The 12,888-nt window shown below is 38.4% G+C and overlaps 1 protein-coding gene across 2 annotated transcripts; it reads left to right on the top strand.

Annotated features, from left to right (window-relative positions):
- The first annotated feature begins 467 nt into the window (after positions 1–467).
- On the top strand, positions 468–12,843 carry LOC144654558 (uncharacterized). Of its 2 annotated transcripts, XM_078514721.1 has the most exons (7): positions 468–583; positions 2,476–2,766; positions 5,410–5,718; positions 6,284–6,586; positions 8,907–8,990; positions 10,176–10,579; positions 11,482–12,843. In XM_078514721.1, exons 1-7 carry the CDS (start codon positions 550–552, stop codon positions 11,740–11,742), a joined length of 1,686 nt encoding a protein of 561 aa, XP_078370847.1. In that variant the 5' UTR covers positions 468–549; the 3' UTR covers positions 11,743–12,843. The 2 variants fall into 2 exon arrangements, with proteins under 2 accessions (XP_078370847.1, XP_078370854.1); XM_078514728.1 differs by lacking the exon at positions 2,476–2,766 and having other exon boundaries at positions 491–583.
- Positions 12,844–12,888: the final 45 nt, after the last annotated feature.

A 12,888-nucleotide genomic window follows, 5' to 3' on the forward strand; every position in this document is an offset into this window, starting at 1 on the left:
CGGACCGATTACCGTTTAAAACTCGCAACGTAAACCGCCTTCGCTCTGATTCAAATCGCACCCAAACCGGTAAAAAAAAAAAAAACAGGAATGCAGGTAAATAAGAACATTTTTATTTAAGATTATGAATAACTAATACAGCGTTTGGGTCCCCTGTGGTTTAATGGAGTATCGTAAAATTCCAGTTATAAGTTCTGGACGTCTTATACAACTTCGAAAGGGATTTTACCAGGGCGGTGAAAACAAAGGAAGTTCGGAAAAAATATTTTTTACAGCAGCAAAATGATTCTGGAAAAAAAAGAAATTTTTAGAAGCGGCGCAGCGGGATACAAGGCAAACTAATTATAGCATTTTTGGGGAAAGACCCCCTTCTAACGTGACTCAATGCCGTCATAGTCATGTTAAGCCTGATGCTAATTTTGAATCATGACATATGGCGTGACTTGGCATTATTAGTTTTTACACGGACGGTGCCTATCTACCAAGGAATAACGCGTTGCTGTCGGTTGGAACGATTATCTCGGTACGAAACATCGAAAACTGGACATAATGGCTGATCAAGGGAGAACCCCTCTTACCATGGGTAAGTGAAGTGCCGCTTTCAACTGAATTTTTGTTAGACTCAGATGATTTAGCTGTTTAGACATGTAAGTAAGCAGTGTCATGTAATACTTGGGTAACCGATAACCTGCGCGGCGTCTTTATCTATATATGGAATGAGTATTAAATCAACTTTTTCCTTTTTTTCGCGCAACTCGCTTTTTTGAACACGAAGCACGTATTTATCTTACATAAAAACGTTCTGTAAGCTTTGTGCGAGAATCAAAACATCACATTTCTGCCGTAAATGGGTGCAGTTTAACAGCGAGGCACCGACCGGTACCGACCGCAACGGTTTTCAGTTTAGTTCGACCAACGAGCAACATCATAAGATGGCCTCGAAGTATATTTTTAAAAGTGATCATGTTTTCGGTAGTCGACCGAAGCGGTATATAAATCAAGTTTTGAAAGACAAATAGTATAATTTTTGATACGATATGTCTAAAGTACGAATCTAAGCTTAGTTTATTGAGCCGAAACCGTGTGCACCTTCAACCATCAAATCACGTTTGAAAACGTCAAGCTAGTGTTGAATACTCAGTGTAAAACGCATTAGTGCTGGAATCTGGCTTTTCTTCCTTCAGGTCTGACTTCTGTGCCTTGGAAAAAATTGAAAGTGGGACAGTTTACAATTTGTTCTTTGTTTTAAATAAAATTTTATTCCGTGGCACTTCACTTGACCCCATACTGTTAATTTGCATATCAATTTCTCGGAAAGTCTGAGTACAGTGAAACCTGTATTATACCCCAAGGCTCTCGTTCCCGGGGGGGTACTCCCTATAATGGCCTATACGGGGAGGCTCCGCCCGAAAGGGGTACCTTTTTCAGGCTTCAGGTATATAAAAGGGTAGGGATTTCACGAGTTTAAGTATATGAAAGGGTATAGAAATCTGTCATTTGGCTATTTAAAAGGGCCTTTAATTAAAATATTTCGAACAGACGCAATTTATGGCTGTATTATTTTAATGTATTAAGCGCTACATAAAAATGACAAGAAAACGTCCTATTTTAAGTGCACGCGATGTCTCTTAGGTATATGAAAGGGGTAGCTTTTTCAGTTAAAGGTATACGAAAGGGGTACAATTTCTGTCAAAAATGGTATATAAAAGGGTAAGGGGTTAGAACTTGGCGCGGAGCCCCCCCCCCCCCCCGGGCTCTCGTGATCAAAAATAAAGTAGAGGAAGGATTTCTAACAAACAAAACCAATTGAAACAAGAGGTATTAAAACCCTGCAGAATGTGAGGGAGACAATCTAACATACATTTATGATTAACAATTTCTTCAAGTGAAAAGGGATTCATGCATGACGCGTGATTAGAGAAAAAATAGTGCGTGACGCGTGGAATTATGTACAAGAGATTTGAGGAAATATCTCACCTTACTAAGTAGTAAGCCGCAATGCGGAAATGTAACCGAGGGGGTTCAGTTAACGAAGCTAATTTTAAAAATGCAGCAGTTACTAGTAGTTCGATTGTGTGATACACCAAATTGAAGAAACGTTGACCCTGTACGTGAAAAGCATAAACCATGAACGATAAGTCCGAATGGGATTTCGGGTAGACAGCATTGGTAAGCTTAGTAATATTCCTTTATTTATAATCAAGATATTTTCTTTCCTTGAGAACTTTAAGAGCATAATTTATGCAACCCGGCTGTCTTATTATAATATTCATTATGTCACATACGACGGTTGTTTTTTCCGATTTCACAGTAAACATTTGGGTCGCATCTTTACGTTTATGGGCTAGGCTTTTGTTGGGTCAACGTTTCTTTCATCACGTGTATATTCTTGTTTGTAAATATAACCATAACTCATAACTTTTTATAGAAAAGAAATTACTAACAAGTTGATTGATATCCGACCTTTTTTCTAAGCATCGCGCTGGTCCGCTTTTATGAAGCATCAACCGGTAACATTGGAAAAGATTGCCAAACGTTTAGACATAGAAAGGAAGGCAGTAAAAAACTGGAGACATTTTTCGTGGGAATTAGATGTTGATTCAAGCGTCATCGAACCTCTGAAATGGTACGGCAATTTTAGTCCCACCATTCGCGTGTTTGAACACCTTGAGGTTGTGAAGCCAGACCTGACCGTTCTGGAAGTAAAGAAAGCTTTGGTTGACATCGGAAGACAAGATTTGAAAGATCGCCTGGATGAAGCTAAAAGTAATTTTGTAAATGTTAGTTTTTGCATTACACACCTAATAGACCATTTGCATTATGACGTAAAAGCGCAAAGACTTCTGGTAGTTGTAGTTAAGTTCGCGGGAAAACACCATTTGTGGCTTATGATTGGCTAAGGGCAGCCAAGCGCGAAGGTGGAAATCCAGGACTTTTATTTTGATCTGAAGTTGAGCTGCCAAGTTTACGATCTTGTCGCTTCGAAATTTGTTTATACATTTATTTTTTCAGTTACCTGTCAAAAATATAGAAAACAGGATGCTAGCTTTGGAACGAAAATTGACCGACAAATGTTGTTCGTGTTCAAGTCAGTTTAATATGTACGTTGTGTGGCGGAGTTGACTTGGTAGAAATTCATCCATCGCGGCCGACAACTTCTCTTCGTATTAAATAATTTTAGCCTAATATCACAGTTTCAAAAACTCGCGCACTGGAAACAGATTGCTTGAAAGGACGAGTCTAGGATATGACTAAATTTGTTTGGAATCAAGTGAAAGCAAGGCAAGCCATTGACTTTGTTCATCATCTATTTTTAGACGTTCAACAAACGATCGCTTCCATCGATCGCAAGTGACTTAATTCTTCACTGATAAACTTAGAAAATTTACGATATATCATGATTGCTCGGCGGAACGGTCAGTTTAATTCATTTTTACAGTGAGACAGAGAAACGAGTCAAATAATTTTCCTCGTTCAATCGAGCTTCATCGATGAATCATCATAAAGGATTTTCAAGCTGATCAATCAAAACTTCCCCGGTGCAGGTGAATACAGATTATTTGTTTTTTATCTTAAAATTTTATTTCTTTTTTTCTTCAAATTAGTACTGTAATTGCAATATTCTTTAACAAAGAAGTTTTCTTGTTTTTGTGCTGGAAATGTCAACTCGTAGAGTAGCAGTTGTGGTTTCAATCCGAGGGAGGGCCGTGCGAGCAAATATAATTTATTTCCATAATCTTGTTGATGAACGATTACTTGTGAGACTCGAAAGGTGAGCCTCAAAGATTTATACGAGTGTAGACATCATGTACTGTACTCCCCCATGTTTAGAAAGGGTTAAATATTGCGTCTTCGTATATTATTTGAAAATACCTGGAAAGCAAAAGTTTTAGGAATTTAATTAAATAACGCGTGACTGAAACTCGGCTGGAGGAAACACTCGTTGAAACTTCACTACAAAAAGCAACCCTGCAAATATAAAATTTCTTGCATAACTTTCTTTTTCATTTTAACAAACTTGGTTTTATACTGAGAGGTTGCTTTTTGCCCTTTAAATGAAGCCGCAGGGACGTCTTCTTCGGTGAGAGTAATTTTCTATACCTCCATCACGATTTTCTTGCATTTGGGCAAGCCGGCTTGATGACGATTCAAATTTCTCGCGAACTTAACTACAACTACCAGAAGTCTTTGCGCATTTACGTCATAATGCAAATGGTCTATTACAATAACGTTGTCATATAAAGAAAAAAAAAATGAAAAAAGCCAAATAGAAATTAACTCATTCACAGGAAACCCATGTTACATGTGCAGAGTCCAAAAACCTAGCTGTTATTATACCGTAGTACGGACGGCTTTGAGAATTATTACAGTCTGAGAATACAGTTTTTATACCTCATAAATTCCTATTCGCTTCTTTTCATTTTTCTTTTTGTTATATGACAACGTTCCTTTTAATATTTTTTGGCAAGAAATAATTTCAGTATTCCATTTCCAGCCATTTGCAAATTTTCGATGATGCTGGTTTTTATGCGACGAGTAAGGAGCAATTTTCTTTTCAGACATATTTATTGCATTTTCTGGTCACAAAATTAAAACGGGCATCATATACATAAATTGCAGCAATGTGGAATAAGGCTGAGCAAGAGAGGGAGTCATATTATGTGAGAGGCCTCCTTGCAAAGAAATAAACCAAATAAACCACTTGTGTTAGAAACCAATTGTAAGATAATGTGCTGAATTTCTTCTAATTCAAAAACGGTTTCAGTGCAGTGTTTGCGCGACTCCGTGAAACGTCATTTCTGATTTAATGGCACGGTCACAAACTGGTTGCAAAAGAGTGTGATCAAAAGCAAAAATTGCAGCCAATCTTAAAGTGGAAAAGGGTCATTTGTTTGACGTTTGCGGAGAAAAAGTGAGGCAATTTTGTACTCTCAAATAATCGTTTTTTCAAAAAAGTAAGAAAAGAAATAAAATAAACTTTAATTAATTTTAAGCCGAAAGTACATTCTCTAACGACAAATTTACCCGGCGTGGAAGAAACGATAATAGATCTAAGTATATACGTAATTTCTTTTCAAGTCATAAACAATCGAGACAGGAGATCAACCCCCACTCACATGGGGGAATCGCCAGATGTGTTTTACTCACGTATAAAGTTTGGGCACGATATGTCAGTCTGGTTTACTCTCGACTATGCAGTCTCGTAAACTAAAGCTTACCAACAAACCTGTTGCGTGTTCTTGAACTGCGTTAAAAAACCCTTAGCATTGTTGTACAGTTCTCGTGTCATATACCGTTGCTGCAAAAATGCGTGTTGTCCCGTATAACATGCAAAGTTGTCAAAGAAATCATCTCGTGTAAAATTACCTTCAGTACTTTAAATAACGCTAACAAACATTTATATTACAGTTGGCGACGGTGACAAAGCTTGTGAAGCCATATCGTCAACCCTCTTAGGCGAGATAGCTTTAGGATTGGATAGATCCGACGGGGTCGTAGGAAACTGGTCCAAGTTTGCAATGAAACTTGGCATATCAAGGGAGGATAGTCAACAGTTTGAAATTCGTGTACTGGAGAGCCCAACATGCAGGCTTTTAGAGTATTTAGAGAAAACAAAACCCAACCTGACACTGGAGGAAGTAGAGACGGAACTGAGGTCCACATCTGTTAAGAGGAACAACATTGCTAACCTACTACGGGAGGTGATCGATCGGGAAGGTATGTGGCATCTTAAAATATGTTGTTCCTGTGTTTAGGCGGACATTGTTTTCATCATTTGTCCTCTTCGCGCTATGGGAAGCACGAGGCCTCGTTTAGTCGTTTACCTCATGTATTTAAATAAATTTAATAAATGCTTTATAAGCGTCACCTAAACCTAGCTTCTCCTACTCTAAGGATTATTGCCTTTAAGTTATATCGTGTTAACTTTTTTCTTACCCTTTGTACGGCCGGCTCCTCGACTTTTTGCGCGTGAACCAGAGCAAGTTGATGTTTAACCAGTCAAATGTATGTACCACATTTATCGGTCACGCTCTTTTCCTTAGGGACGGACCATTATTTTCTTGGAGGGTGGGGGAGGGGTATGAAAGAATTTCCTCGGCAAACTTTTTTTTTAGTTTATGCCCCTCTGCAAACATTTTTTTTTGAAACTCCACTTATATTTTGTTATACATATCGTGTTTGCAACAATTTATTTTGTCTTTCTAGGCCCTGAAAACAGTATTTTTCAAATTTTTTATACCCCCTTCCAAAAAATAATAGTTCGTCCCTTACCTTAATATAGGCAACAAATTAGTGAGGGAAGTGATGACACCGGAATCAGATCTTCTTCGAAAGATATCCAGTGGACTCAACCGTACAGTTGTGGGCACTGGGAATTGGCGCAACCTCGCGTATAGGTTGAATATACCTCGTGAAGATTATGACCAATTTCAGAATCCAGAAGGACAAGATAGACCAAGCCCTACAATTACTATTATGGAATGGGTGGTGGGGGTAAGGCCAAAAATAACTATATATGAGGTCGTCGAGGTACTGGAAAGCATTAAGCGAATGGACGTGGTTGAAGAGATAAACAACGTGGTCGGTAAGTGGAAAACACAGCCCGGGTCAAAGGAAATGAATCTTGTTAACAGTGCTTGCTGAGACATCCTATCGCTTGTTTGTTTATTTCTTCAGTAACTTGTTATTACGACCATTACTTAAAGAACCCTAGTCAGCCACGCCTTTGTTTTTGTTGACATACGGGAATTTCGGTATACAGTCAAAGCTCTCTTAACGGACACTCTCGTAAGCGGACAGTTCTACTTACGGCCGCCTTGTTGGAAACCCCGTTTTAACTCCCATACAAACACTGCATTTTGACATTCTCGTAAGCGGACATTCCCGTAAGCGGCCGCGGACACTTCCAGAAATTACGACTTAGACTTTTTCTTTGTTTTTAAGCTCCCGTAAGCGGAAAACCCGAAGAAAACCCTATTTACAACCTCTTCATCTTATTTTTATCAATGAACTTCACATCGCCGTTCGTCATAATGATTTTACAGTAATTACAGTACCATATTTCAGTGCTTGTTTTGTTGTCATCCACGTCCGTCCGGTTTTTGTTAGCTGGAAAAGCTCCCGTAAGCGGCCATCTATCCCCCACACCTCTAGTTGCCGCTTACGAGAGCCATTCTCGTAAGCGGCCAGCTCCAGTTACGGACACTTTTTTCGCGCCCTGAGGGTGTCCGCTTACGAGAGATTCGACTGTAATTATATTTCACGCGGAGCGTGTCTATACGAAACAGTTTGCTGTGAATCTGCTTAAGGCAATATAACAGACTTCCAGTAAACTTGCAATAAGATTTCACTTTACCATACAGTTTTCATAATTTCGATGGCATTGAAAAATGGCGGATTTCACGGATTTCAAGGTGTGGCTGACTAGGGTCCTTTTAAGGTCGCGGTGGACACCTACAACATGAATAAATTCATGAAGCGAAATTTTGCTTGATCTGCATCTTTTAAAACGCTTATTTCTTGGCTGTTATGGGTGCGATTAAGCTCAAATTTTACAGAGACATACAGAAATGATGAAAGACTATGAACGTGATCTTTTATTTGGTAGATTGCATTTAACCGCGATGTTATAGCCTCGTTAGTTCCAAATTGGGAAGAACTTGATTTTGGGGCAGAGTTTGCGGAACGAGTAGGAGACAGCACACTGTGATCTTGTCAAAAACTAATCAGTCAATACCTAAAGAGTGTCATAACAGAAGCGGATTTTTTAATTTAAAGCTTGCCAGCAAGTTATGGTGGTTTAAATGTGCAAATTTGTATTTAATGCTTCTCTCTTTTTTTAAAAGCGCTCTTTTAGAATTCCGCTTCTGTTATGACACACTACAATATTCCTAGTTTACCTCTCTGTAGTGGCAGCTCATGAAGTTCTGTATCTGCGCTGTATTCTCAGCCCCAAAATTGTCGGAAAAGTCCAAACTTTGAGATTTCCGAAGGTCTCCCGATCAAAACACGGATTCCAAATGGTAATTATGGTAATTATATTTCACGCTTTAATTGTGAGAACAATGCGTTTTTTAACAAAAAAGACACAATTGTTTATCAGTAAATATTATTATGATAACTCTGAGTTACACGAAAATTAGGCCATATACTTCCTTCAATCAATATAAACGCATAAAGTTAAGCGTTGTAAATTGGATAAAATCTCGTAAGAGTTCAAGCATTTTTATGTTTTAGAAATCAAATAAACATGGGAATTTTTCAGAGCCCTACTTTTCTTTTGAGTAAACATTTTTTTCCACAAACAATTCCACACGCGAACACATCAAATCACGCGCGCGTTCATATTTTTATGCAAATACTCGCTCGTTAAGTTGTCGATGTCAGTCGTTGCACTTCGTGCATACGCTTTAAATAAATGCATAATGATAAGCCAAAGGTGTCCCCCGCGACCTTAAGAGATGGTCAATAACTGATCGAATCATCTGTATTCATCCAAGAATTGAAGCTATTACTCACATACGTTTTAATTGTGTTCGGTGCGTCTCACTGTATGGCTGAAGCTATGCATTATATACAAGAACATACTGAGCACTCAACGTTCTTGGAGTTTTTATTTTATGCGAAAAAAATTGATCTTGTTCTTATTAATATCTTTAAATATTCTAAAAAGTAACTGCAAACGTTATGTCAGTTTTTCGCTCGAGCATAAATCCTGAGAATTTGCATGCAGAAACCATTTTTTTAAATGAAATTAGACATGACTACAGATCTACCGAACAAAGTTTAAGTTCATCGATCCCTTTGACAATTTTTAAATGTCGTAAACTTAATATACCCGTAGACTCTATTCTGAAGTTAGTTTTTTGTGAATAGAATGTATGTGTAGCTTACGTTTTTTTAAGGTGAAGCGGAACTTGCTAATGAAATGAGAAATCTGAGAGTTAACCTTGACGACGAAGCCAACATATTTGAATGCGACGATGAAGGTATTTTAAAATAAACGACTGACAAACGATTATTGGACTGGGTACTTCCGTAAATTTAAGAGGGGTGTGCCTTATGCCCTGACCCTATTTTAGGACAAAAAAACCCCGAAAGTCTATTTCTTTTTAAAGGAGCTACGTCATGGACAACGCCTCTTGAAAAAATTGGCAAATTGTTTCAAGTTTGTCATTCGTAATCTGTCTTAATCTTCGTCAGTCGAAACCATCCTTGGTTATTTTCGGGGTTTTATTACTATGTTGGTGTTTTTCTACAGTGAAAACTTTTATTTTGAGGTTTCCTTCAATTTGAGAGTAATCAGAAAAATGATTTCCAATACCTTGACACAGCTCCTTTAAGGGCCAAACCCAAAAATGACACTCTTTTCAACAAAAAGCCGATAACTAAGATTCTGTGAACAGGTTGTTTTAATTTCTTCTCCATAGCATAGAAAGTTTAATGGGAAGTTTAGTTTTATCAGACCCTATCTTTTTTTTTTTTGAGCTCGACGTTTACGCACTGTATTAACTAACGTTACCGTAATTTATTAATTCAAAGGAACAGCTAAAGATTACAGTGGGATTCTGCTGTCAAAAGAGGAAAAAGGATACCCTTTATTAAGACTGAGATACTCACAAACCATACCCTACACGTGGCACATACCTATATAGTCCATATGTGGGAATCTCCTTTTCCCCTCAACCCAGGCTGAGGCTAGGCATTCAATAAATAGTTTCGTTATCACTGGATAAGTAAACTAGACCCTAGAATTTGTGCTATTAATTTGTTATCCACTGCAGTATGAAAGCTATGTTTAAAAGATTCCTTCTTGCTTTCGCTAAATTTTACTCTTGTGTACTCCATTTCGACTTTGATTTTTCACGTCGTTCTTATTCCCTGATTTGACGCCATCGGCACAGAAACCAGGCGTAGGATGTGCTTTAGGGGAAAAGGCGGTATCACAACAGCTTCCTTTGGTAGTAAAATAACAAATACAAAATAATCCCGTTGGCCACATACAGACACATAAATTATTGCATTGGGTAACGGCAATGTTAGACTCATTATGCGCGCACAGTCCATTTGGAATTAACCAAAACTACTTGTTAAAAACCGGCTAATATCGGGCCTTACTATGTTCATTTTCAGTGGATGTTAACTTGTGTTTGAACTCAATTCGTGTTTTTTAGAAGACGCAGCTGCAGCATTGCCACCACCAGCAGCAGCTGCAACAGCAGCAGCACCACCGCCAGCAGCAGCAGCAGCAGCAGCAGCAGCAGCAGCAGCAGCAGCAGCAGGAGCAGGAGCAGGAGCAGGCGCAGGAGCAGCAGCAGCAGCACCAGCACCAGCACCAGCAACAGCAGCAGCAGCAGCAGCACCAGCAGCAGCAGCAGCACCAGCAGAAGCAGGAGCAGCAGTAGCGGGTGACGGTCCTCAGGTGTTCTTATCTTACCAGTGGGATCTGCAGCCTACTGTTCAGAATCTGAAGGAAAGACTCGAGGAGAAGGGGATCTCTTGTTGGATGGATCAGACCAAAATGGGTCCCGGAGATTCTTTAAGAGCCGAGATTGATACTGGCATTAGAAATTGCAAGGTTAGATGCCATGTGTTAAACGTGTCTGAAATTAAAATGACCTCCAGGCTATCTAGCCTTGCATTGCGGTGTGAATTCGAACAGCAAATGCCAACGTAATAGCAAAATACTTCATATTCGATTCAAAAGCACCATACAGCGTGCTAGTCACCGTCACTAAGTGGTCTGAAACGAAAAGACGCGTTTTCACATGTCAATCATTTAAAAATGATTGATATGTACTACGATAATATAAAAGAACTTACTCTGTGTGAATTAAGGAGGAGGGGTGAGGGTGGCTTATAATTAAAAGGGGAGATTTATTACAAATGATAAAACAGATAGCAGTCAAAAAGAGATTGTTAAAATGTTAATTTCTGTTGTAGAAGACATTTTCATAAGAAGAAAACACTAAATTGTTAATGTGGCAAGCAGATAACTCAAATAACAATTTTGTTACTCATTTGGCTTATTTACTATCTTGGAAAAGGGGAAGAGGAAATTAATAACGAGGGACGGGTGAAGCGGGGGCGGGGAAGGGGGCATAAAATTGAAATTAATTCGAGATGCAAGATAGAGTAAGCCTTTTAGTGATAGAGGGAGAATTATGTAAGGTATTACGCTATAAATTAATCCTCGGACGTAAAATTAAAGCAAATTCATACCCCTATCGTGGTACAAGGGGGGAGGGAAGTGTGATGGGTCCCCTCCCCACTTAGGTTCTCTTTCTATTTAGGCAAAGCAAAACCAATTTCCTTTGAATAAAACGCCCTAGAGCCACCATCTTGGATTTCAATTTTTTCTTAGAAAGGCAAAAAATAACAAAAATTAATACAAAATTAACCAAAATACTAACGGAATGTAAAATATACGAATTTTGCAATTGTGCTTAAGAAAACTTTTTTATTTGTTTTGGGCACTAGGTCTTCATCAGTTGCATGAATACAAAGTACTGTGAGAAGTCCAAATTCTGCCCACTCGAAGCAACGCTGGCTCACGATCTTGGAAAGCATATCATTCCCCTGTTGTTGGAAGACATCAAACCATGGCCTCCAGTGGGGAAACTTGCTCTGATCTTTACCGATAGTATTTATCTCAAAGTTACAGCAGCTTCCGGTGAAATTCCTGAGAAAAAGTTTGAAGAACTTTTGGTGCAAGTACAAAAGTACATTTGTTCCAATTAATTTTTGGAAAGCGTCTTTCACAAAAATAGTGCGAAAAGTTTCCTGTCAACCGCAAAAGTGACCTGATTACTGATATGATTTTGATTTTTTTTTTAACATCCATCTAATTTAGACGAGAGCTGTCGTTTTATTTTTGACAACAACATGAAAACTAGAAGATAATGCTCTCTTGTAACTGCTAGAACAACACAAAAATTTTGAACACTGTAAACAAATTTTTAATTACAGTGGACATCCGCATTTTGACAGTTAACATTCATTTTAAAAGACATGACATTAAATGACAATCATTAAATAACATTTAGACGATGATTCAAAGTACCCAGATTGAAGTAAGCGGGCTTACCTTTAGCGAATCAAAACTGAATCATGTCTAAATAATTATTTAAAAAATAGAAAGCCCTTAGTGAGCAGAACGGCCCACTATATAGAAGCCTAGTTTGAGCATTTTTTAACTCATTAACAAGTTTTATTGTTTCAATACTCACGAGTTACAATCTCCGTGAAAGGAAGGGTTTTTCGAAATAACTTCCCACACGTTTGAAAGGGTGACAGTCCCTGTTGTTACGAAACATTTTCGGTAAAAAGGTAGATTTGTAAACAAAACAATCTGATTAACAAAGTTCTATCACATTGAAAAGGAGGATTTCCCGGTCAATTGTCTGCGCTGTGAAATGATTAGAGACCATTTCTATTGTGTGAAAGTGTCGAAATCATCAGTCTTTTAGAGGAGGAGATAATCGTTTTTGAATATTCAAAGAATAGATATCCGTTTATAAGCAAAACGGCCAACTATGAAGATGACCAGTTTGAGCATTTTCTAACACATTTGCAAAGAGCAAAGTTCTATTGTTTCATATTCATGTGTTCATATCTCGGTGAAAGGGAGGATTTCCTGTCTCATATATTGTGAGACCAGTTCATGTCTCAGCTAATCTTTGGTTCAAAGTTGTTTCTTTCTAAAATTCTGTTCAAATAAATATAAACAAAAAACTTATGAGATGAAGTGCTCCCATACAGGTCGCTCTTGGCCGCATAGACTCGATGGACGGGTTCCCATGGTGACCATTAGTTTACACTCCCCAAGGACTGGGGAGCTCTCCCAAGGGATGGTGTCCTAGCAGAGGAGTAAGTACTTCCTTCAAG

The sequence above is a fragment of the Oculina patagonica genome, chromosome 1 (assembly GCF_052425735.1).
Source record: "Oculina patagonica isolate OP01 chromosome 1, crgOcupat, whole genome shotgun sequence".
Lineage (NCBI taxonomy): Eukaryota > Metazoa > Cnidaria > Anthozoa > Scleractinia > Oculinidae > Oculina > Oculina patagonica.